The 27,474-nt window shown below is 37.4% G+C and overlaps 2 protein-coding genes across 4 annotated transcripts; both read right to left on the minus strand.

Moving 5' to 3' along the window:
* Positions 1-30: 30 nt before the first annotated feature.
* ncoa7b (nuclear receptor coactivator 7b) lies at positions 31-18,080 on the minus strand. 2 transcript variants are annotated; one of them, XM_065256460.2, is made up of 16 exons: positions 17,689-18,080; positions 16,800-16,899; positions 12,959-13,125; positions 11,697-11,767; positions 10,308-10,415; positions 10,069-10,158; positions 9,857-9,982; positions 8,957-9,141; positions 7,948-8,618; positions 5,930-6,101; positions 5,701-5,848; positions 4,912-5,034; positions 2,143-2,295; positions 1,748-1,843; positions 1,578-1,651; positions 31-1,488 (listed from the first exon to the last, which is right to left on the minus strand). In XM_065256460.2, the coding sequence occupies exons 2-16, from the start codon at positions 16,838-16,840 to the stop codon at positions 1,353-1,355; spliced, it is 2,361 nt and encodes a 786-aa protein (XP_065112532.1). In that variant the 5' UTR covers positions 16,841-16,899; positions 17,689-18,080; the 3' UTR covers positions 31-1,352. The 2 variants fall into 2 exon arrangements, with proteins under 2 accessions (XP_065112532.1, XP_065112531.1); XM_065256459.2 differs by having other exon boundaries at positions 7,948-8,651.
* Positions 18,081-19,481: 1,401 nt separating this feature from the next.
* Positions 19,482-27,040, minus strand: ctsbb (cathepsin Bb). 2 transcript variants are annotated; one of them, XM_065255785.2, is made up of 10 exons: positions 26,646-27,040; positions 25,847-25,970; positions 25,627-25,712; positions 25,401-25,515; positions 25,212-25,327; positions 25,041-25,126; positions 24,791-24,934; positions 20,460-20,576; positions 20,241-20,369; positions 19,482-20,129 (listed from the first exon to the last, which is right to left on the minus strand). In XM_065255785.2, exons 2-10 carry the CDS (start codon positions 25,967-25,969, stop codon positions 20,053-20,055), a joined length of 993 nt encoding a protein of 330 aa, XP_065111857.1. In that variant the 5' UTR covers position 25,970; positions 26,646-27,040; the 3' UTR covers positions 19,482-20,052. The 2 variants fall into 2 exon arrangements, with proteins under 2 accessions (XP_065111857.1, XP_065111856.1); XM_065255784.2 differs by lacking the exon at positions 26,646-27,040 and having other exon boundaries at positions 25,847-25,987.
* Between the last annotated feature and the right edge of the window lie 434 nt (positions 27,041-27,474).

The raw sequence follows: 27,474 nt of genomic DNA on the forward strand, positions 1-27,474 counted from the left end.
TCATGGCCGTTCAGTAACTAGTGATGAAACTTGTGTCTCTTTCATAAGTTGCATTTATTTGGTTTACTTTGAAACACAGAAAATACACAAATACATACATTGGCTACCACAGCACAGTGTTCGAGTTTGAAATCAAAGACAAAATACTTAAGAGTGAAAACATTCGTAAGCAACGTTTTCCTACAGGGACACAAAAAATGCTTTTGAAATGCCCACAATGCGGTCTTGTAGTGATATTAATGGACACTTTGTAAAATCTCCAACAACTTTTCCTTAAAAAACCCTTAAAATAAAGTACAACTAAAATAAAGCTTTGCATCGTGCATGTGCTCACATCAATCCTCAAACATGAAGTGTCATTTTTTGCAGTGAAGTGTTTTGTGTGTGTGTGTGTAGTGATATCAGTCGTGCTATTAACACAGATAATACTGGCATCTCTTCATTTCAAGTGCTTCCCTTTCAAATGAACTCTCAATTAGAAATGGTCCCCAAAATATCACAAAACAGTAAAACTATCGCCGAGTACGCATTTCACATTCAATACAAATTTATAAAAAAATCAGTTTAAATAGACAAAAATAAAAAACTGAATATAAAACTATGTCACGTGTGAACAAAGCAAATAAAATGCTTTGGTCGAAACAAAAATTTATTCCAGGAATACATCATTACTCGCAAACTAACGTGAAAAATACGGCCCACACGGTTTACAGACGAACTTCTGCACTATTGCAATTGACACAATGAATTTGGTCTACAAACAGCAGAAATAATTGTCGTCATCGTATTAAATTCTCCAGCAGAATGAATATCTCCCCGGTATCATTTACATCCTTCACCCTTTCGTCATTTAAACAAACATGACAATACGGCAGCCAAATGCATTAAATATCCACGTTGTAAACCATTAAGCACTTTCTATTCATACGACTGGCCCACAGTCGGCTCCTAAATAGTGGTTATCAGGTTTTTATTGTCTTAAAAGATACAAGTTTTCACTTTTTAAGTTTTCAGGCATAACACACTGTTCCTCATTCCAGTCCACATATACATGTGTTTATATACTGGGAACATTTTTTAGAAATATATTGCATGCTGGGAAAGCTGTAGGTGACATTCAATATTCAGGTTGCCACAGATATCCGTCTTGGCATTCAAGTCTAAAGCTCAGATCAGGCTGAACAGAGTAAAACCACGTCAAGTATGAGCGAATACTTCGTACGGTGCGGTAAAAAGCAACACCCGAGATCAAATAGATGGGGTGGGTCTTTTCGTACGTCATGCCGTGCTGGCCGTAGCGCGTCACAGTGCACATGGTAAAGCGTGTCTATGCGTGTTTCTGGTGTAGCAGCTCATTCAAACACCCAAACCTCGAGGTTCTGGACAATGAAGTCTTGTTTGGAGGACAGCAGTAGGTTATGAAAGGTGGAGCATCTGGACGTCGTGCCGTGATACAGGTCAGCGTCCAGCCACAGACCCAAACGACCCCTGGAAAGTAAATAGTCGAGTGTTAGGTCAACAGGAGTGAAGGACAGACGCATATATACAGCTTATGAAGAGGATGTCAGCGTGCTCACCCTCCACCTCCGATCTGAAGGGAATCTAAGTTTCCCTTCACAAAATATGAGTTCTCTCCAGACCAGCGGAAAACCTATGACACAGAGATTGGTTAAGTTAAATGCTGTCTCGAGAAAGCATTGCATGCAAGTTTCGGAGAGTATGCGCAACCAAAGCAATGTATTCAAACCTTAATCTCAGGGCAGAAGGTGTAGAGGAACGTCTCTCCTGTCCCATAATAATGCTCACTCACTCGGAAAGGATGAGTGGAAAACGCTCCAAAAATCTGCATGAGAAAACACAATAACACTCATGAGACGACGAGAACCACGCACTCCGAAGCACGCACTCCGAAGCACGCACTCCGAAGCACGCACTCCGAAGCACGCACTCCGAAGCACGCACTCCGAAGCACGCACTCCGAAGCACGCACTCCGAAGCACGCACTCCGAAGCACGCACTCCGAAGCACGCACTCCGAAGCACGCACTCCGAAGCACGCACTCCGAAGCACGCACTCCGAAGCACGCACTCCGAAGCACGCACTCCGAAGCACGCACTCCAGCTGAGGTGTGTGCGTGTGTACCTGATTGTCCATATCTCTGATGACCAGCAGTACAGGACTGTCTATCTCCAACAGGTTCCTATACATGGTCTTTAAACTGGTTCCATGTACCTCGGTACTGTAGACCAGACGCCATGGATATCCCTGAACACGGGCGGGCAAACGCGTGGCCAACTGAGGAAGTCACACAAAAGACAGATGTTTGATAATCTTGCATCAGACTTCAGCTTAAAGGTGCAGTGTGTAAATGTTAGCACCATCTACTGGTGAGGTTGCGATTTGCAACCAACGGCTCAGTCCACTGCTCACCCATCGAAATTCATAAAGAAGCTACAATAGCCGCCATCTGAAAAATGTCATTGTCGGAGAAAACTAAAAAAGTTTGTCTGTTAAACGCTTCCGTAGAAACATGGCGACACAAAATGGCAACTTCCACATAAGAGGAACCTCGGTGTATGTTAAAAGCTTTATAAATAAAAACATTTTAAAGATAAAAATTCTAAAAAAAAAACATTACTTTATACACCCCTGAAAATATAGCTTTGTATATTATTTTTCATTTTTGTCAAGAGATCCTTTTAAAAATTACACACTGCACCTTTAAGTATTTTGAGTTGAAAAAAAACGACCCATGTCGTAGGGCTGCGACTAAAGGCCGCGGTATACTTTTTTTCCGCGTCCGCGTCCGGCTCGCGCACGCGTCCGCGCAGCTTTTCGAGTATACTCCCCGCGGCTACATGCGGATGGCCGCGTTTGACACTATACGCAATACAAATGATTTCTTATTCAAATTATTAGTCTAACAGGCTGTCAGGGCAGCACTGATTTGGCGACATTTACAGTACATTAAAACATTAGGATAGGAGAAGAAAAGTAACTCATCCACCATTGCAAACACAGTTTAGAACAAACAACAAGACAACAAAGAACAGGAATCAAACAAACATGCTCCAGAGCTTTCTGTTCTTGGAAGAAGTAAAAGTTAAAGAAGAAAAACGATAGTGTGTGTGCAAATGCTGTCTATTTCCTTTGTATAATTGTTTATAGTGGAGTGCACGGTCTAAATATTTTCACGCGCATGCGCTGTTGTACGCGGACTGTACGCGCACTGTCCGCGCGGTCTCAAATTTTGGGCTGCACGCGGACGGTGCACGCGGACGGTCCGCACGGCCGGCCGCGGACCCTCTTGATGACGAAAATGACGTCATGCGGACGGCGCGCATACGCGGACGTCCCTAGTATACTTTCGGCTTAACTATTTTGTCAATTGATTAATCGGGCGATTCTTTTTCGATTAATCGACTAATCGGATAAAAACATTTTACTTAAAGGTCCAGTGTGTAATTTTTAGAAGGATCTCTTGACAGAAATGCTAAATAATATATAAAACTATATTATCAGGGGTGTATAAAGACATTCTTATAATGAACAGTTATGTTTTTATTACCTTTGAATGAGACTTTTTTTAGCCATTTTGTGCCACCAAGTTTCTACAGAAGCCCTTAAAGGACAAACTTTTTTACCAAGTTGACTCGGACGATGACATGTTTGTCTGGTGGCGGCTTCCGTAGCTTCTCTACGCGTTTGGTGGACTGAGCCGTTGGTTGCAATTCCCACCTCACCACTAGATGCTGCTAAAATTTACACACTGCACCTTTAAATAGAATTTTCATTTATTAAAGGTAAATAAGGCAATAAATTAGTGTATTCAGTCACAGGAAGAAGTGTACTTTTAAAAGTGCAAAAGCCACACACTACTACAGAGTTTTATTAATATAATCTTTTTGCTTTTGATTTTTTAAGCCTTAAAAAAAAGTTTGTGCAGCCTTTAAAAAAACATAAATGTCAAATAAATAAACAAAACGAATTGAGTCTATAGAGATGTGCTGGTGTAAAAATGTAGACACAGATTAATAAACTCACATTAGACCTTGAGGAGTATTTTTCGTTATAAACAGAATAAATAAGTCATATGATATGAAAGTGATATATCCTACATTGTTGTGTGGATTTCCCCTTTACTGTACAACAGATGCTTAGTTTCTTTCATTACTATTTTTATGAAAACCCAACAACAATTTAACTAATGCAAACTCAATTATATTAAAGGATGAAATTAAACCTTTATTAACCAACATTCTTTTATGCTTTTGCTTTCATCATTTCCCTTCAGGGTTGCCAAATCCACGTAACAAAACCAGCCATGGCCAACAAAAGCATCCCAGGACTATTCACGGCCCAAATATAAAAAAACTAATGAATCAAATCCTTTCATCTCAGTTTCTGCAGGTTGATGTTTTTCTGCAGGTTAGTTTAAAAGAAGCTCAATTCGGAACTCCGACGAAAGGCAAGGGACCTGGCAATGCAGGTTGTGCAGTGAGTAAAAGCGCCTGATAAACGTGCAACTAGTGCTGTATGAAGAAACAGCACTTGACTTTAATTATAAATTGACAAAAAATTTAATAATCGATTTTATGGATTTGTTGTTGCAGCCCTACTATGTTGTTACAGTTTCTGAACAATGTAAGGTGAAATGTCTGTTCAGGGTGTTGATTTGCCTATGTGTTTACTAAAGGTTTGCTTGCCAGCATAAACCAAACCAGGTTGTGTTTGTAAGATCTTCAGACATTGATTTCTGGTTTACAGATGAGACACTGACTCCTATGCTTAAGAGATTTTTTTACTTATTTTAACCATTTCGTATACACACTATGAGTCACAATTTCGTTTACCATCTTTAAATATGAAGTGCAGCTGAAATTACTAATGAAGCTTGTGAGTGTGTGAGACCTTCTCAATGTGGGTGTCCTCCAGAAGCACACTGGGATCCATCAGCACCGGAAGAAGATCTAAAGGTTCCTCCTCCTCAAAAATAAAACTCTGCCGTCGCTTGGCCTCATTAATGGTGATGATCTAAAGAAAAAAAAAAAACATAGCGGTGGATGGTTTGGTCACCTACATTTACGCCATTCACTTGACATCTTTCAAACGAAACAAAAATTGACTCAAAAAAAAAAAAAATTGATGTAATTATAGATGAACACCAAACTGTGCCAATCTTCACATTTTGTGGGTGCGACAGCTAAAAAGATCAGCAATTCATTATATAAGTCGTTGTTTTTATCCTGTGTTTACACCAGCCACTGTGGAAGTGACAAAAATGCGCTATTTGCTCATAGTTGGACGCTTAAACGCTTGGACGCTTTTGAGTTTACTCGCTTCATTTGCACGTGAAATTCTAGTTCGAGACATTCACGAGGAAAAAGTTTTTTGTGCAATAAATGCAGCTCCATCTGAAAGCAGGTGATGGCGATTTACTACAAATCAAGGAACCGCCTTCACTGACGAGATGCACAATGACTATCGCATGCAAATTATTGCGCATCCCTATTAAACTTAAAGAGAAATGTGCGCAACCACAAAGTGTTTCTTTCCAAGGTAACATCGCCATCTATTGGCCGTGCACCCGTAATAAGGAGTTTTTAGTCATTTTCGTGAACACGTATAAACGTGGATCATTTTAACAAACTTTTTCGGTTTTACTACATCACCATCGCATAAAAGTAGCCTCGGACTCACCTCCCAGCTGCGAGGAACAGGATCACTAAAGAAGTTATCAATCATATTAAGCTCGTCTTTCTCCACCACCACAAAGCCCTGCTCCTGAGCCTCTTTACCGTATGCGTCTGGAGACCACTGAATGAAGAACGAATACAATTGGTCCACTCTGATGATCAAAAACAGAAAGGTTTGGTTATGAACACACACTCATATCAAACACACACACCCTTTAAAAACCCATCCGTACCTTTCTTGTGGCACAGCAAACCAGTATTCAGGCTGTCTTCCCCTGCCAACAAAATTATGGGTGGGGCTGGAAGTCAGACCAATAGTAAAGGACTTCCTCATTGGCTTTCCCACTTTAAAGCACAGGAACATAGGCGGAGTTTTGCTCTTTTCTTCATGGCATAGCAGCATGTCTGTATGTCAGGTAGAGATCAGTGAAAACACTTTTAAAAACTTGATCAAACTATTTAGGAGTGCAGTCATTAAACTTAGTAAAGACATGTTAACTTGGCTAAAGTTACTGATGATGGTCTTATTTAAGCTTTCTTAAGTTTTTCTGTTGTACGGTGATAATCATTATGTATATGTATATGTATATGTATGTGTGTATATTCTGTTAATCATTATGCAGCACTACAACATTATGCTACCTTTCACTATCCATCAATTGATCAATGTGGATATGGCAATCCCAGAATGCAATGCAAGTTCTATCTACACCCAGAGATGTTGCATCCCAATTCAGGTTCTGCGTCCTTCGAAGGCCATATTTAAAGGCCAATGATGTCACCGGTTTGCGACCAAGGCTGTGCCAATTTGAAGGCTCCTTCACATGCAGCCTCCAAATGCGGCCTTCATTTCCTCTGAAACCAAAGATCCACGGATGGATCATTCACGGCCTCGGCTATCCCAAGATTCAGTGCGTGCATGTAACGTCTGGGTATTTTAAAATAAACACTGGTAACTGTAGTTAAATAAACAGTGACAAGGACATTAAATTAGCTACATATACACTTTTAAGTATTATAAATAATAATGTTGTAAACTAAAGTCACACTCCATTTTTTTTGAAAATAGGCTCATTTTCCAGCTCCCCTAGAGTTAAACATTTGATTTTTACCGTTTTGGAATCCATTTAGCCGATCTCTGGGTCTGGTGTTACCACTTTTAGCATAATCCATTGAATCTGATTAGACCATAAGCATTGTGATAAAGAATAACCAAAGAGTTTTAATAGTTTTACTTTTTAATCTTGACTCATCTGTAGTTACACCGTGTACTAAGACCAACAGATAATTAAAAGTCGCAATTTTCTAGGCTGATATGGCTAGGAACTATACTCTCATTCTGGCGTAATAATCAAGGACTTTGCTGCCGTACCATGGCTGAAGGAGCCGCAATGATATTTCGCAGTGCCCAAAAATAGTTCTCTGCTATTGAAAGTCACCAAGGGGACTATTTTCGGGCGCTGCGAAATATCATTGCGCCTCCTTCAGCCATGGTACGGCAGCAAAGTCCTTGATTATTACGCCAGAATGAGAGGATAGTTCCTCGCCATATCAGCCTAGAAAATCGCGACTTTTAATTTTCTGTTGGTCTTAGTACACAATGTAACTACAGAAGAGTCAAGTTTTAAATATGAAAATTATTAAAACACTTTAGTTATTTTTAGCGCGATACTAATGGTCTAATCAGATTCAATGGATTATGCTAAGCTATGCTAAAAGTGCAAGCGCCAGACCTGGAGATCAGCTGAATGGATTCCAAAATAGTAAAAAGCAAACGTTTAACTCCATGGGAGCTGGAAAATTAGCATATTTAAAAAAAGTGGAGTGTCACTTTAAAATTATTACTGCAATAGTGTGTTTAACTTTTGTATATTTACGGTTCTTAAATTTTATATGCTGTTGGGTAGAGAATCGATGCCTTGATGCAGATTAAACTAAAATAAACAAATATCTGGCTCCATATTTACTTATAAAAAAGCCTGAAACGTCTCTGCTGTGGTGTCCTGCTGTCAGGCATGAAGGAAGTAATGCAACCCTCTCCGTAGGCTAGACCGTCTTATTTCAGTTCACTTGGAGGACTTCCAAGACTGCTCCCTTCAAAGACCGAGTCCTGCCTTTACAGTCCATGTCCTTAAGGATCCAGACCCTGAATTGGGATGCACCCTAAATACTGTATATCCAGCTGTGCACACCTACAAAAAGTCTGTGGCCATGATTGACCGGTCTGTCCAGTCAATCAGATCAAACTCACCTTCGATTGGTCCCTGCATTCTTTTTAACAGCCATGATTTCATCTCGGCCTGATTGTCCTGTCTGCGTTGCTCCGCTTCAGAAATCTCAGCATCTGAATTCGGTCCCTTATTTTTCTTTTGTCTCACTTCAGCATCTTCCTCAGGTTGGCTACAGGTCACAGAGTCATCTGTGACATCAACGATGCTCACATTCTTGTTTTGGTCCTGTGTGGTCACCTGTTTGGTCGTGCCACAGTTTACTAACGTTTCGTCTCTTTCAGTGGTCACATCATTCCCATCATCCAGTTGTGTTGGGGGTTCACGTACACTGTCTGGAAGAGACTGAAGCAGCACTCCGCTATCCTCTGTGGAACGATTAAGTCCTTCATCTTCCTCAGCATTACAACGCTTTAAGGTTTCGTCTTTTTGGTCCTTTTGGTTAGTCGTCCCTCTCAGTTCACAGTCGTCGTGAAATGACGCCCCCTCCTGGCTGGGGCAGGTAGTTATAGAGTCACTCTGTAGCAGTTCTAGTTCAGTAAAACCTTCATCTGATGGCGATTTGTCCAAGATCTCCGAGACCGCCGTTTCTATATCATCCAATATGATCGGCCGGTTGGGCGCGCCCAGTGCCTCGTAACGGCTAAACGGGTTGAGGTCTTGTTCGGAGGGAAGCTCCTCCCACTCTCCCGGCCTGTATAATGGACAGAGATCCCGGGGTTCATCACTACCACGGACATCAGGGGTCATCATCAATGGGAAGATGGTGAAATTAAAGAGAGGAAAACAAAACACCCAAAAATGAACCAAACACACCAACTGAACAAAACAGAAAATGACAAACAAATGTGTGACAAAAGAAATGGTGATAAAAACACGTTTTTGGTGTAAAAACTTTGTGAAAAAAGGTAAAGGAGAAATATGAGAAAGAGAAATAATAAAACGAAATTTCAAATGCATTTTTGAACTCAAACACGTGTGAATGTATGCAGACACTGGCAGAAAGAAAGCAGATCAGGGTTTTTTTCTTACGACGGCAGCGCGTCCTTCAGCTTCATACGGGACACATCATCATACAGCGCCACAGACAGAACCTCCTCCATTGGACAGATGAGACCGTACTCCTCACATCCGTTCTCAATAACCAGAGGATCAGACTTGTGTGGGTCAAACATGATGTTATTGGGCGTTACAATCATCACTCCTCCGACGACACCCTACAGCACACACAACCAATGAGACATCAGAAAAAACACCTTAAAAGGGACAATTCACCCAAAAATGATAATTCTGTCATAATTTTCTCACTCTCATGTTGTTACAAATCGGTATCCATTTCTTTGTTCCAAGGAAGATATTTTGAGGAATAATTGCAGTAATTCCCACTTTTCAAAATCCCAATCGTGCCCCCCACTTTCAAAGTAATTTTCATGATATTTTTTAACTGCACGTCGTCATGAAGGAGCTGGACTAAGATTCTGTCTAAGCTTAAAGGTGTAGCGGAGGATTTTCTCGAATTTTAGAAACACTCCTGATTGACAACTAGGAGGACCAATAGTCTTGATGATCCACCCCAAAAAAAAAATTCCTCCGCAATACCTTCAACTTATTTTCTGATTTATCGTCGCCATAATCCCTAAATGTATGTAAATGCAAGAAATGGGATTCAAATCGAAAACATTTTCCCAAAGTCTTTTTTTAGTGTCACCTGCCTGACCCTTATAATAAAACACTCATTTAATTTCCTAAAGCCACAATCTGCAACTTTTGTGGCTAAAAAATGCAAAATAATTCTTCAAGTAACTTGCCATTTTGTGTTTCAAACAGAGGTGGCGATAAAGAGCCAGAAGTTACAGACTCCAGCTTTACGTTTTTTTTTTAAATGTTTTTCCCCAAAATACATGGAAACAAAAAGTCAGCTATTCATCTCACCATGCCGTCAGTGAAATACTTGCAGCTCATCTTGATGAATTTGACGGTAGCTAGACTCTCATCCTCAGACAGCGGTGACGTCTCTCTACGTACCGGCAGTCCACACCTACAGCTCGACTCGCTGTCCTGCGAACACACGAGACGGAGATATAGATGTTGTGTTATGAACGGTCTAATTACAAAGGTTTAAGTGCATGTTTCTCCCATCTTACCTTCTCTGAAGAGTCTGTATTGATCTGTTTAGAAGAACCATTGACCTGAGAGTCAGGTTCTGATTGGTCCACATCAGGAACAAACAATTTCTGTGTTGTAATTAAAAAAAATTATGAGGAACTGAGACCGAAAAATTTACACAAACATTACTGTGGTAATGGTAAACAGTATAAAAGGTGAAATCCAGTGTAGTATAACTGAGCAACATACTGAACACATCTGTTTCATGAATACTCACCTGTCCAGGTACAAGACTGTGCGAGTACAGCCGGTTTAAATGCACCAGTTCATTAGGGGTAATGTTGAATTTCAGAGCAATGCTGTTCAGAGTGTCCTTTAGTCCAACCTGTGACAACAAACTCAGTTTGACTCAACAGTTATAATTGAATTAAAAAAACAGGAAAAGTAGTAGTAACGTTTATTTAAAAGATAGTGGACAACACAAAACTTTATATTGGCACTAAATGTGCATCTAAATGAGAGAGTATGGTATGTGACGGTAATCAAAGTTATATCCAGTATGTGACAGTAAAATACAGTAATATACAGTATGTGATTTACTTATAGTATGTGACAGTAAAATACAGTAATATACAGTATGTGATTTACTTATAGTATGTGACAGTACTGTACAGTAATATAAATATACTACAGTAATTTGCACTATGTGACAGTAACTTACCGTTTGACAAGAGTGCAGTAATATATAATGAGAGAAACTTACAGTATGTGAAATTAAGTACAATAATATAAATATGCTATAGTAATTTAAGCCGTGACAGTAACTTACACTGTGTGATAGTAAGGTGCAGTAATATAGATATGCTACGGTAATTTACACTGTGAGAGTAGCTCACAGTGCGTGATAGTAAGGTGTAGTAATATAAATATGCTACAGTAATTTAAGCCGTGACAGTAACTTACAGTGCGTGATAGTAAGGTGCAGTAATATAAATATGCTACAGTAATTTACACTGTGACAATAACTTAGTGTGTGATAGTAAGGTGCAGTAATATAAATATGCTACAGCAATTTACACTATGACAGTAACTTAGTGTGTGACAGTAAGGTGCAGTAATATAAATATGCTACAGTAATTTACACTGTGACAGTAACTTACAGTGTGTGATAGTAAGGTGCAGTAATATAAATATGCTACAGTAATTTACATCGTGACACTAACGTGTGACAAGAGTGCAGTAATATACATTGAGAGAAACTGACAGTATGTGATGGTAGGGTACAGTAATATAAATATGTTACAGTAATTTACACTACGACAGTAACTTAGTGTGTGACAGTAAGGTGCAGTAATATAAATATGCTACAGTAATTTACATCGTGACACTAACGTGTGACAAGAGTGCAGTAATATACAATGAGAGAAACTGACAGTATGTGATGGTATGGTACAGTAATATAAATATGTTACAGTAATTTACACTATGACAGTAACTTACAGTGTGTGATAGTAAGGTGCAGTAATATAAATATGTTACAGTAATTTACACTATGAATAAGTAATATACAGTATGTGACTAACTGACAGTAATTTACAGTGTCTTACAGTATGTGACAAACCTACAAATATGTTACAGTAATTTACAGTATGTGACAGTAACTTACGGTATACTCCACAGTTCCTGGAGGTTTATTCTTTTCTTTCTTGTTCTGGTTGCATGATTTACTGTTGACATCTGAAATTATTTACAACATTTTAATTTCAACAAGCGCACAGTTAATAGTGTCACATGTACAGTCACAGTACATGCATATATTCACTGAAAATTCTTCATCTGTGTTCAACCAATGCATTAACTAACATATCTCAACATGACAAACATTTAATGAGACAAATAAACTGACAAATGAAACCCAAACCACAAAAAATCAAGTTGCACAGAGATGACAGTGTTAATGTGTCATTAATGTTACTGACTTCAATTAAACAGAAAAATAATCTCATTCAATTTATGCCTGAAGACTTCAGATGATTTGATAGTAAACAGTCAAACAATCTCATAATACAGTGTTTCACCCAAGCGCAGACCAAACATCAGACATTAAACTGAGCTTTTTACATTACACAATGTAACTACGTGTGTGTGTGTGTTTGTTTGTAATGAGAGACAGCAGCTTATACACAAACAATAATAGCAGCGTCATTCAATACCTGCCCTGTGGAAACATGAGAACAGCATCAACAAAACATTAACCAGCACTTCAATGACTGCATTATAGACATATGCTGATGTACAGCGGCTCTGGATGATTTTTCTATGAGTCAAATCAAAGATGAATCAAAATCAAATCAATCCCTTTTTTATCATTCACCAAGTCAGATGACGAAGTAACAACTTTATTCACAAGCACCAGTGTTAAAGGATTATTCACGTCAGTGTACTCAAAAGATAATGATGATAATCATAATGACATTAAAAAAAGATTTCCTAAGAGATTCATACAATTAATAAATGTACACACAAATGAGAGCAGACACATGAAGCGTGTCAGTAATACAACTCCCTGTTCAAACAAAGTGTGACCTTTGACCTGGTCAGTAGAGTTTTCAATATCTTTGGGTGACGCCATGTGCACGACTGTGACGCTCTTCCTGTGATCTGGAGAGCTTTAGTCAGATAAAAACAGGCTGATATGCTGACATATTTCCTTTTCTTATACATCCCTGTTTTGAAAACCATTTTCAGTGCACATTTAAAATGCATTGTCCACCGTCCCCTAAAACCACTTTTCTAGGGATATTTTATCTTTTTACAGGCCATTACTTATAACCAAATCAAATTCTGATGGATAAAAATAAAATTAAAGCTCACTCTAAACTATTTCGCATCTCTTTACAGCGGTTTAAATGCACTTTGAATGTTTACCTTCACTTTGGCATCTCTCAATTTTGCCGGGTTCTTCTGGATTCTTCTCTTTTGATTGTCCAATAAGAGCAGGTTCACAGATGACTGGTGTCTTTGAATCCGATAGGTCCTGCTCAGCTTCTGCTTTCTCTGATTGGCTGCGTTTCATCAGCCGTTTCTTCTTCAGTCTGCGGGCCAGAAAGACAAATAATTAATAAAAATAAAAAACACCAACTCCCCTTTATAAGTTTAACCAAGGTTTCACTATAATTCAAACAAAAAAAATTACTACGGTTTTGACAACCATGGTTTTTAAAAACCATAGTTACTGTAGTAAACCATGGTTATGCTAATAGTAATTAATACACCAAAAAAAAAAAAACATGGTTACTACACTTTTACCACAAAAAAAACATCAACGAGAATAAAAATAAGTGTGATATTACTGCACTCCAGTCAGTGCTAAATGTATGAAAGAAGAGAAACTAGCATGGGCAGAGCCAAGATGGCTGACCTGTGCACCATGTGATTCAAATTATTAAATGATTCAGAACATGAGAATGAAGGTCATGTAGTTAATGCTTAAGTGAGGGAGAGGTTAAAAAGTGAACAGATCGACTGTGAGATAGATAAAGTGAGTGAGACAGCAGAAATGAGAATGAAGGAGTGAGTGAGAAAGAGGGAGTAAAGTGTCATTTAAAGTCAGGCGTAGGTTGTACGCTATATGTTACGCGTAGGCTGACGCGCACCTCGCCAAAATTTTAACAAGGCATCCATTCTACACGGACCGCAAGCGCTTTGCTCGGTCTCCTAGAACCGCTACCGTCAAGTAAAAAAAATCTGCATTGCATTTCTTCATAGGTATTTCCGCTTGCAATGCAATGGTAAGAACAAAGATTGGCAAAGTTGAGCAGTGATTTAACTCAGACCGCGACAAAAGTCGCTGTCTATTTCCTTCCATCACTACTGGCCTTCTGAAATCATTCACAAGCTGCTGCTTCTTCTTCGTTTGTGGGTTTACTAGTCAAGCTGCTGCTTCTTTGGCTGTTGCACTGCTACAGTGGGTTATATGCGTAGATACTGCCAACTAGTGGTCTGCATGTGTAATTGCACTTCAATGCAGATAAAATATATGAAAACCGCCGTAAGGCTACGCTATAGGACCTACGCACAACTATAATGCTTATGAGCCTTTAAGAGAGAAAAGGGGAGAAAGAGGAAGTGAGAGAGTAGGAGAGAGAGAGAGAGAGAGAGAGAGAGAGAAGAAACTGTTGAAATCTCTAATGTATAAGACGGATGTTAATCGATAAAACAGAGGACAAGGAAAGCTTCGGGAAACACTCTGCAGCAACACACACACACATTAAGAGAGACAAAGATGTTTCCATAGCTCGGGACTTTTTCATCTGGTCATTCTGTACAAATTACAGGAAACAAAACATATCACTGGGGATGCACCAAATGTTCAGCAAACGAAACTATTCGGCTGAAAAAAGTAAACATAAGCATCTTTTTTTGAAACATTTTAAAATGCTTTCACACTGACGACATGCTAGCATGCACGTCTCTCAATCTATGCTGGTTGCTATTTAATCACATCATCAAAAACGTCAGATGTTGAACATTCGGTGCATTCCTATGTACCATCGTAGCCTAGTGATTTACAACAGTGTAGGACTGGGACAATAAGCCATATGATTCTGCTTGCAATGCTTCTCAATGAGTTACGGTAAAATGCCACTACATCCAAAAGCTAGAGGGCGCTCTCGTGCAGAAACACAAAAGGCGCCATATATTGGCATAGCGCATATTTATATCGCTATTCATTAAACCTTTTCAGGTATTTTCATGATAATAAAGACCATTTTATCCTCTTCAGCCTTCCAGGTATGTTCTGGTTGCTATTGTTTATCGTGTAAATAACTGATAATGTTACGATTACGTACAAACATCTATTCAGTCTGCTGTTCTGTGTGCTATTGTTTAGTTGAATAACTTGCCTCTCCAGATGAAATGCGTGTCCTTCGGCACGGATTTGGTGAAATTATTTATTTATAAATGGCACATATAGTCCACTGCGACTTATACATGTTTTTTCTTCTCACTGACACATTTTTGATTGGTGCGACCTATAGTCTGGAAAATACGGTAACTCAGTTTTTAAAAATTGTCAAAACATGTTTATTATTATGATATAATGTTTTTATTGTGCTGCTTAGCTGTATTTTTTGTTATGAAGAATTAAATAAACAAAAAAAACAACAACTGCATTTTGGTTGATATTAATTGTAATACACAATCGAAAAATTAGATTTTTGAAAAAATCTCATCTTGTTTTGGAACCAAACTCAAAACAATTGAAGTGTGTTGCTTTTCCAAATGAACGTTATAAACGATTAAAACTCAATGACACAGCTTCTTTGTGAACACACACGTCCCGTAAATGTTCTTGGATCGCTCCCTAGTAACATTACCGGAAAGCTTTCGGTGTGAACAAGACGCATAAACAATGCCTTAAATAGTTATGAATTTTGGCTGCCGGTAAAATTGCGGCGATTATGACTGTTTTTATTGTCTGTTTTATTTCGTTGACATTTAATTCTCGTACATTTTTTGTTTGGTTAATGAAATAATTCACACATATGGTTGTGATTATTTAAATTTATTATTTGGCAAGGTTTATCTGGCAGTAAATATTAACACACATATTTAAAAGTAATCTGATACCGTCTCGTTAATACAGGCACTGCAGCTCCCCCTTGTGTTTTTTTAGAGATGTGCAATCATTGCGGTGATCTGAAATCCTGAGACGATTATTTAATCATTGTGACAGCCCTAACATTCACGACGAGAAACGTTTGCAAACTGGACTTTAGTTGAGATCAGGAAGCTCGTCACTATCAGCACTGAAGCTGAAATCATTCACCAGCATAAAAAAATTGTGTGTCACACGCTCATAAGAGCTTATTATAAACAAAAATACAAGCGCGTGGTTTCTCAAGAGAGAAATAATGCATAAGCAAACTTTAGACACCGCGGACAAAAAAAATACAAAGTGCAGGATTTCAGAAACGTCACGTGTCTTTACGGCATCTGTGTGAACGCACACAGATATACCAGAAATTCATTGGCAGTGTAAATGAAAAAAAAATATCAAACGATCCCGGACAAATACCAGATGCATTTTCCATAATGTCTGTGTGAAAAGGGCTTAAGGTACATTAGTGCATAGTACGTATGTACGGCCTTAGTGACAGCTTTTTAATGTAATAATAACATTAGTTTTATTGTTTCCAATCAAGTCAAGTGTTACATAATGTCAAGATGAATTTAGGTTTGATTTTGTGATGATGACCATCACATAGCACCTTATCCTGTTTGTTTAAATGATTTATTTGGCTTAGGCATAAAGACAACACAAAGCCAGACCACAAGCACAGCTATTAATAAATCTGCATGAGCAGTCAGTTTGGTCATTATTTAGTAATATCTGATGAAATTTCCAGTAAACTGTATCATGACATATACTGAATTTTGTCATCTCATCCCACTAAAGTTTCCACATGGAGTTATTGCATCATGATGTCATACTCCTTAGAGAATATATTATATTTAACTTAAATATACTTCAGTTTATAATTCAGTTGTGTTGTGCACGGTCCCTTAACAACAGACTTACAGCACAATCTGTATTAGTAAAGATATCTTAAAATGAAAACTTAACGCTTCCCTTTTCAGTGCCGACCACAACACAACCATTAGAGCTCCACCAGTTACAAAATCCATCCTCCCCTTCATCTCTCACTTCCTCTTAAGACCTTCTGGATAAATGAATAACAATTCAAAGTGAACTTCTGCTCACCTGGCAAAGTATCCAGGCCTCTTGTCGCTCTTCTCCATCATGGACCCGTGAAGTGAAGCAGATCTGGGTGATGTTCTCGCCCTCCTTCTGTCATCCAACGCTGCATTTACAAAAACACAAAAAGCAGCGGTGAAGTAAACATCATCACTTATGTACGTTTACTTTTATCTTCTGCCGTGGGTTGATAGGTCAAGCACAGGGTTGCTGCAATAACCCCACTGACATCAGCACGGGCCGAAAACTGTCGATTCATACAGGACCTGGCAAAGCTGATGCTTGTTTTGCTTTGTCAAAGTCAATGGAAGATCATTAATCAATAATATTTACTGTTAAAACACTCATTTATGTTCAGAAACAACCAACCCATTGTTTGATTTGAGATAAATCTGATTAGATTGAGCCAGAGCTTCTGATTGCCAACTATAGATTATCTGCAATCTACTTTGATATGATAATTTGGTGCTTACATGATGCTTTATGACGTAATCCTTTCTCAAACCAATAAACAGAGGAAACCCCACGTGCATCACGTATGGGTGCGAAAGCCTCGTTTACCAAATAGTTTCACGCACAATGGCATTACATCCATGATCTTGCTTTATGTCATCATGTGTATAAAATATAATGAATATAAATGTAAAACAGTGCACACAAGATAACAACAATGCAACTGATTTACATACATGCAACACTAGTTACATAAATCTGGATCATAACAACATGATGCATTTCAATGCATCAACGATATTTAGTGCATGCTTGATATGCATTTTACGCATGGTTTCAAAAGAAACTACGCTACATTATACAATAAAGATTAAAGCAAAATGCATGCATGTAACATATACTGCAATACATGCGTGCACGTGTGTTGAGACAATAAACCCACCTAACCAAACAAACACTACATCACCATCATCATCCTCCCTGAAGATCGGTCAACACTTCACATCTTCAGTTGATCATGTAAACCCCATCAATCGTCGATAACGAGGATAAACGTCTTATTCATGAAACTCGAAATAAAAATACGAAGCTGCTCGTGTGCAGTTAATATAAACACACAAACAGCTCAGGCTAACTGGCTAAAGCTAAAGACATTAAAATCCGTTCGCACTACAATCCAATGCGGATCGCGTCAGATTTTAATATATTTCTGTGAAAACCTACGGCTGTTTTCAGGACTTTGACCCTTTAAATCAAATCAATAGACTCCGAAATGCTGGACGTGCGCGTTTGGCTTCGCAAATAAAATGATTCACTTATTCATACATGGAATTTAAATGTACAGCTTTTCATAGGTCGAAGTCCAGCCGGCCACGCCCAATCGTTCCACGTGATTGACAGAAGGAGGAGGAAACGCATTTGGCAACATGATGTTTCTAGATAATTTTTTGTGTTTTATTATAAAGAAACTTTTACATAAGACATACCTTCACTTTATTTTCTAAAATTGTTATTTTTTATAGGCTATTTTAAAATTGTATTTAGTTTGTGTTTTATATAAATGTAGTTTTTTCCTATATTTATGCGTGCACCGCCAGAGCCTTTTTTTTGATATTACATTCCCCAATGTTATATATATAGGTTACATTTTAACAAAATTTTTACAAGGTTACAAAAACTTGTTCATTCAACAAAAATCCAACCACTTGCAGTTTTACTTCTGGTAAGTGTTTGTGCAATTCTGTCAGTATTAGTTAATTTCATATATAAACATTGTAATGTTTAGGGGCTTTAAAAAATGTTCTATCTGTTTTGTGTCGTATTTCAAGCAAGGGTTATCAAATGATTAAAATAAACCTTTCTTCTGAGGGTCTTAAAGAGGGTTTCACTTTTTGGACATATAGCCACAAACAAAGCAGTGGCTCAGATGCAGGATGTACTTGTGGGGTCTAGTAAATTTCAAAGCATTCATAAAACGCCTTAAAATAATTGTATAATTATTAAACAGTCCAAAATGTAAAATGTGCATCATATTCTCTAATTTGGAGAAAAATCTAACCTTTTATAGTCACCAAGTTTTTAATCTGACATATTTTCACTGCAACCAACAACTTTGGAATGTAAGACTGACACCAAATGTCTGAATTCAGAAGGAACCATTTTCTAAAAAACATTGAATTCCTGTGAGAATTGACATCTGAAATATTTCTCAAAGAGTTCACATCTACCTTCAAACAGAAGAGTCACACCTCACCAAGATTACTCACATTTGTTTCTCGCCACCTTCCTCCTCATTCTCTCAGCTCAGAGCGACTTAAAGGAATATTTCACCCAAAATTATTTTTTCTCATCGTCATGTTATTTTAAACCTGAGTTTCTTTTTCTGATGAACACAAAAGAAGGTGTTTTGATAAATGATGGTAAGCACACAGCTGATTGCACCTCTGACTTCCATAGTAGAAATAAAAAATACAATGAAATTCAATGGGTGCCATCAACTGTGCTTACCATCATTTATTATCACAATACTTCCATAATATTTTTCCTAAATTACAATTTTTATTTGGTCCATTTTTGATGACTGCAAGACTTAATTCATGAACTTTTACTTTTGTATTCTTTTTTAACACAGATTCATTGGCCAAAAATGATGACAAAAAAACTCATATAAATATAATCAATTATAGTTGCTTTAAAACATCTTTTTTTACAGTGCATGGTCAAATATCAGTTTGATCATAGTGCAGTAGATTTTCATAAATCAATAATATTGTTTTATATCAGTGATTTTTCCCCATTTAAGAATAAAACATAAAATATAGGTTGGACATTTAAAACGGTTTACTTTTGTATTTATAACGGCACATTACTCTTAAAAATACATAAAATCAAATGGTGAATATAATTTCATGAACCATCAACTAAAATAAGATACAAATGTATTAACTTCAATTTATGGGATTTAATAAATGTACTGAAATAAAAAATATAATAGGGTCTCCACAGGTTTTGATTTTATTTTGTTTTAGTAATTAAGACTTCCGGCTTAAGAAATGTGAAGCATAAGAAATATTTCAATACATAACTAAAACATTTTTATGAACATTTTATAACATATTGAAATTTAAATAATTTTCATGACAGCACCTAAAGCATTGTCAATTTAAAAAAAAAAATTAAATATGTAAAATTACGTTTTTTCATGATATTGGGAGCCCTGAATAAAAATCCATGTGTTTATCACAGTTGATTCTGATGAATTTAAAAACTGTTATGTGATTCATAATAGCAGAAGTTGGTCTGTCCGTTACAGCCGTGGCAGCCCTGCAACCATTTCACTCTCAATTCCACATTCATCTTTTCCTCTTAAGATCTTAAAATATCCTAAAAAAGAAAGAATGACATAATTACCAACATGACTGTGTTTAATAGATTTTTCTATATATCTTAAATTTTTTGATGATCCAAGTCCTTTTCGGCCATCTTAATTCTTACCCTTGTCACCCCAGTCACTGTTCCAGGAGTTTGCAACCAGCCAGTAAGGAGTTCCATTCTCAGTTCCCCAGCCAAGGATCTTCACAGCATGACCTCCCAGCTCAGACCCCGTCACATGCTGGTACACCCCTGAGAAATAATAATGCATGAAGAACTTGTGTGCAACCTCAATAAATGAATTAGATATGGGAGCAGTGATTTATTCAGTAAAGTGTTAACCTGTCTTGTAAAGCAAAAAATCCTCATAGACAGTGAAAGCCGCCTCTACTGGACCATTGGTGAATAATTCAGTCATAATCTGTTGCTGGTCAGAGGGAACATTGTATGCTTTGAGGCCTGTAGTGGGGAACAGAGAGGTAAGATGTAAAGGAACGTTTGGGTTCAATACAACCCAGTGTGCAAGTGATGTCGAAACAAATCAAATATGCAAATCAACAGATGTAAAAACATTGATTCTATGTAAAGTAAACGTCACACATATTGACCTACATACACATTAAAGCAGGGGTGTCAAACTCATTTTAGGCTGAGGGCCGGATGGTAAATAACGCCATGAAGTGCGGGCCGGATAATTTTTTAAAACCTTAGTGTGCTGATAATTGTGTTAATATTAACTAAACAAACCAATGAATTAGTTTGTTTAGCAAGAAAACCAGAGAAACACACAGCTCTGTGAAAACTACATTTCATAAGGTCACACTCATACTGTACATACTATACACACAATTTACATCTGTACAAAATCCACTGGCCTTATAGGTTGAAAAGCTTTAATTTAACTTCTTTTGCATTAATGCCAAAATTATTTATAAACCATTCACTTTTCTTTGGAATATATTTGTAATGAGAACAGTCATTTAGAAAATGAAAATGCTAGATGGGGCAGTGGCCCAAACCAAAAATGGCACTATGGGGGGTGGTACTATTATTATGGTTTTAATAAAGTATTATAAATATTATGTGTTATATTACTAGCATCAACTTAGACAAGTGATTATAATGGGAAATATAATAAGAATTAAAGTGTGATCTGCTAAATATTCAATATGATTTACCTGCTGGCTTGATGGAGCTTTGAATCCATGTTTGCAATGTTGAACTGCTGCTAAAAGCCTCTTTTTCCGTTCTCTGTCGTTATTTTGTGAAGGCATTGGTGTTTTTTGTATTTTTTTGTCTACAAAGTGTGCCAACAACAGCAAATTTAGTGTTTATATTAACTTAGATCTGATCGGGAACTTTAAATCGATTAGACAAGCATTGTAACGTTAATAAGAATGTGGATATTTTGTTGTTGTTTGCTTGCTAAGTTGTTAGCACTTTTAGAACACTGACAGCAAATCATTACCGGAAGAAATACATAAACATACTTACAAATTACTAATTCTGCGGACCGGTTTAACAACTGATATAATGTAATGAATCTACCTGTTAATGCAACGAACTTCGGAAACTGTCGTCTTCGCTCTCCAGGCAGAGAGTGGACACAAAGATGCCGCGGAGCGGGCGGGAAAACACGAAGTGGATTACCAGAATCTGTGGAACTTTAGCGTAGCGGTAACAATAAAACGGCAAGATTTTTGGGCACCGTGTTTAGTCTATGTTCCGCGTTTTGCTGCTTTCCGCAAGTCTTTCATATTAAAAACGAACTAGACACCCGCCTAAAAGGGTTTTTAAAATATGTATTTAATATTTAATAATACTGTATAAATCATGACGCGGGCCGGATTGGACACCTTTGCGGGCCGTATTCGGGATTATTCCACTTTCATAAAAAAATCTCAATAACTTACTTTCTCCCATCATGTCATCCAAGATGTTTATGTCTTTCTTTCTTCAGTTAAAAAGAAATTAAAAATTTCAGGATTTTTCTCCATGTAGTGGACTTTAGTGAACCTTAACAATTTACAGTTTTGATGCAGCTTCAAAGGGCTCTAAACAATCCCAACCAAGACATATGGGTCTTATCTAGCCAAACCATCCTCATTTCCCCCCCCAAAAATATTATTTTTTACTTTTAAACCACAACTTCTCGCCAGCACAACCTTACGTATTACGTAATCACATCGAAAGGTCATGCTTTACACATGTAAAACGCATTTACCATAACTATTAAACAATAAACTGACACAAAGACATTAATTAGTATCATTAATACCACGGGGCTGTTGAATGCTTTATTCTGATTGGCTGAGAAATGTTCCATGGGTGTTGATTATTTTTCTGTAGACCGCACACCCAACTGGTCAAATGTCTTAAAAATAGACACCAGAGCAATGCTTTTGGTTGCCATGGTATAAAAGGAATAATTGACTCTGCGTAGCTTCGCGTTGTGCGTAAATGTACTCCGCTTCGCGTCGTGCCGCATTAGCACCTTGGATGTGCATTATTTTCTTATAATTCAACAGCCCGTCATCAATTATTCCTCACTTGACGCGTAAAACAGAGTCAAAATGCTCCTCTTTCTACACACTTGTAAACACTGGGGCAGTAGTGTCATGCGTGACCTAGGGCTGTAACGATTAATCGTGTGCCCCATTAAAAATGCTTCTGAAATCGATTCAGAATCGATTTCTACGGCATTTGGTCAGTAGGAAGTCCTTATGAATCTAAAATAATTATGAGTCGTTTATAACGTGCATTTAAAAAAGCAACACTCGTTAAACAAAATTCTTTACATTCTTTATTATCATGAAAATACCTGCAACAATTTGAAGAACCGCTATATAAATATTTCTACAGACATTTCCTGGAATAGCGTTTGTAATGCTGCTTCTTTTGTGGCACAAAGGGAGTTTCTGCACGAGAGCGCCCCCTGGCTTTTGGATGTGGCGGGATTTCACCGTAATTCATTCAAATTCATTCAAATTCATTAAAGGTGCAGTGTGTAATTTTTAGAAGGATCTCTTGACAGAAAATCTAAAACTTAAGACATTCTTCTTTAACAAAGCATTCACATAGAATGTCCAGTAAATGTACTTTTCCCGCAGTAGTTATTTTGTCTAGAACAAAGCACTCACATACCTCATATGGGTAATTTACTCTTGCCGCAATAGTTAGCCTGTCTGGAACCGAGCTGAATTAAACCACTATAATGTATGACACTTGCATTACATGTGAACGGCCCCTACGCTAATAGAATTCTGTTTTTGTCTCCCTGTCTCGTCCTCGACCCCGAGGACAATCAGACAAACAGACCCAGTTCCTGTTGCTGTGAAGGTCATCGCACCACTGATCTACTGGCTGTCCTTCAACGTGATGCCCAGCCGATGCGCGACCAACGACCACCGGCTGAACCAGTTTAATCCGCTTACCCGCTTCCTATCCCTACCGTGTCTATATATATATATATATATATATATATATATATATATATATTAATTTCTCCCTAGGGTTTTTTGTCCTTCTAGGATTTTTTCCCATTGGGTTTTCTCCTAAGGGGGTTTTTTAGTCCCAGGAAGAGTCAGCCAACTTTGGCTTAACTTAGCACTTTACTGTATACGTTACATTATTAATACGCTCGCTTACACAGTTTATCCTTAGCCGCTATATTCTACTTCTTATACTATGTATTGATTTTCAGTGTTCTCCTCTACATCTATGTAAAGCTGCTTTGCAACAATTAACAATTGTGAAAAGCGTTATATAAATAAAATTGAATTGAATTGAATTGAATTGAAATGCAAAATAATATACTAACTATATACAAAAATATACTATATTTTCAGGGTTGTATAAAGACCTTTTTAAAATGAACTGTTATGTTTTTATTACCTTAGAATGAGACCTTTTTATTTACATACACAGAGGGTCCCCTTACATGGAAGTCGCCAGTTTGTGCTGCCATGTTTCTACAGAACCCTTAACGGACAAACTTTTTTACTAAATTGTCTCTGACAATGACATGTTTTTCCAGTAGTGGCTACCGTAGCTTCTCTATGTGTTTCAAAAGCGAGGGGTGAGCAGTGGACTGAGCCGTTGGTTGCAATTCACAATCTCACCACTAGATGCCGCTAAAATGTACACACTACACCTTTAATTTGAGAAAACGCACATTTGCACTATTTATCGTGACAGCCCAATCGTGACCATTCGACATGATTATGTAATACGTAAGGTCACGTTGGTGCATCACAAAGCTAGTGCAAGACGAGAAGTTGTGGTTAAAACTATACTTGCTTTATTTTTGTTGTGTTTAAATTCGTTTTTAAATGAAAAAAGAAAGACATAAACATCTCAGATGAGGATTGTTTTTTATAAAAAGTGAAATAATCCTTTAAACCATTTTCAGTGGGATTAACATCCTATATTCACTCAATTACCACTGGAAAAAATGCCGGCCAAACTGAATTTGACTATTATTTGCTGTTAAATTGATTTTAAGGTGCCTGCTGGAAAGTTAAGATTTGACAAATTATATAGTTTACCACAGAAAATCATATTTTGACCATTAAATGACATTCTCTGACAGCAAGTATACAACAGTTAAAATAAGTACAGAAAACAGCATTATTTTATTATTAACAATTAGGTGAAGGCAAATGTATGCTTACCAAAGTGTTTGTCTTTTTTGTATGACACACTGTACTGAGATATACACTGAGCAGTGCATTTTGGAGTGTCTTGTTCACCTGAACAGGGGGGTCGAGTGCCGTTGACATGATGTTCACAGGGTGCAATGGTGTACGGTCTGCAACCTAGAGAATACCAAAGAGGAATTTACACTGCTGTCCTTAAATTTATCTTTAACTTGAGAGTAAAAGGTACAAAAGAGTTGTTCACAATGCTCTGATCCAAACTCACCAACATTTGAGTCATAAAGACCTCCGGTCACCAAACCTGATGTAGTCCAGTAATCCCACGCTTCAGCCAAAAAACCTCCATTACACCTGTCTCATAAAAACATGAGATTATAACAAATGTGAAGGCTCAGTGTGTCAATACTCAGAGGTTTTTGTGAGGAGTCTCACGCACCCAAAGCCACATTCATCACAGCAGGACAGCAGATCTTCGGCTGAGATCTCCACTGACACTTTTCCTTTGCTGTGGATGCAGATCCGATCAGAAATGGCTTCAACCGCACCAAAGGCCTGCAGTCAAAACGATGATGATGGTTAGGAGTTGGGGTGACAATGATTCATGCACAATGAAGATGTGTCTTACCCAGCATGAGCCACAGTTACCCTGGTCCCGAATCTGACTGAGGGTTTCACAGTAAGTCCACGTTGTTCGGGCGTCAAACGTGTCAGGCAGTTTTATGTTGGTAGCGTGTTTGATCCTAATACAGACAGGTAAGCAAATGCTCATTTTAGAGATGCTTAATGTGATCATATTTTATTTATATGTGATTATATTTGCACTGAATGTTCATTGTAGGATTATTACTAACGTATTTGTCAGTCGAGGGCCTTTCAGGACGGTTCCACAGAGAGACTTCAGATAACTGTACTTCACATCCTGAAAATTCTCATCAGCCTATATGAAGAGAGAAAACGAAAGCATGTGAGGAATAAAAAAGAGGAAGAGAGAAAGACAGAAACAGGCGACAGGTGTGACAGACCAACTGCAGTTATAATCTTCATCTCTTGTGACTTTATCACATCTCTTACCGTCCATGTGGTCTTGGCAGAATTGATGATATTGATCATGTCATTCGCCCATGAGGAGAGTTGTGGGCGGGCCAAGGTGATGGACATCACGCAGAATAAACACAGCAAGTTTAAACCACCCATCCTGAAGAAGAAAATCAAATTCTGTGGACATCGTAGATTTTCTTATCAGATGTGTCATTTTTTATGATTTAAGACAAAAGGACAAATTTGATGTGAAGGCAAAAAGTTAAATTAATTTTATAGAAAAAACTATAAAAAGTAAGTTGGAAAAAAGAAAAAAAAAGAAAAAGGTTGATGAGGATTGCTGAATGCTTTGCCGAGGCAGTTTTCTAATAATTTTATTGTGTAAAGACAAAGGCTTGTTAATCTTTAATATTAATTTTTCTTTGAACAAACTATTGCCAATAAATTAGATACATACAAATCTACAGTAAGTTACTGGCAAACTGCTGCATAACTACAGCAAATTTTTTACTGTGTAGATTTAACCTAATGGTTGGGCTCATCCCTTGTATTTTTAAAGTATAATGATGTCATGAAATAAGTGCTAAAATGTTTAATTTCTGAATTATTAGTTGATAAAAGTTTATAAACACTATCAATTTCTTCAAACAGAAAGTTATGAAGTTCAGCTAAAAGCAGTAAAACGTTAATAAATGTCGACAAAAATGTATGTTTAAACTTTAATTAAATCATTATACATTACATCAAATATTTCTTAATTTTTAACACTTGGTTCTTAATGATTTTTGTTATCTTCCGTTATGCAGCAAAAAATGTAAAATAAAACATTTACCTGAGAAGAGACTGTCAGTCTTTGTCAAACTGCAGATTCATACAATGACACGGAGTTAAATTGTCTCTCATACACTAAATGATCATATGACAGAGAGTCAGGTGCGCTGTTACAGCTGTCAGCCGACAAGCAAAGGTCAAAATATACTAAAACTTACAGAAACTGTTTATGTCTGCACTTATAAACACAAGACTTTTGATTCCTTACATAAGGATATAAAAAACTCTGCTGGCGGGTCCAAAAATGCATCATCAATATTTTTTAATATAGTTAAAACTAAGACAATTTTTATCAATTTACTCCAAAGTATGTGGGTAGATGTCTCTTTAAATTCAGGCATACCCAATTCTGCAAAAAATGTCATTATATGCAGCTCCTAAAAGTAAGCTGACCCGACCCAAACTAAACCAAACCGCAGGGTACTAAGCAATGGAAAAGCGCCATTAGTCTGCACTATCCAACCACAGCACTGCCATTTAGTGCAGATAGAAAGAGAGATAGAAAAAATAATTGACAGCACAATTAAGTTTCAATTACTACAAACCACCATCATTGTGATCAGTGTTTGCATTTCATCCGCTTATTTGCATTTTAAATGACACACCCAAAAACGGCACACTTTTGCTTAGGCCTACAAAATTTGCAATTTTAATATCGTATTATAAATTATCAGTGGGGTATTTTGAGCTAAAACTTTGAGCTCTAAAAAACGATTGGTTGGCTGAACAAGCATTACTTATTAAAGTAATTAGATTAAACACAAAAAACTTGGTATTTATAACTTTTCAACCTCTACTTAACATATTTAGTATGTGTAACATAAAAATGT

The sequence above is a fragment of the Paramisgurnus dabryanus genome, chromosome 12 (assembly GCF_030506205.2).
Source record: "Paramisgurnus dabryanus chromosome 12, PD_genome_1.1, whole genome shotgun sequence".
Classification (NCBI taxonomy): domain Eukaryota; kingdom Metazoa; phylum Chordata; class Actinopteri; order Cypriniformes; family Cobitidae; genus Paramisgurnus; species Paramisgurnus dabryanus.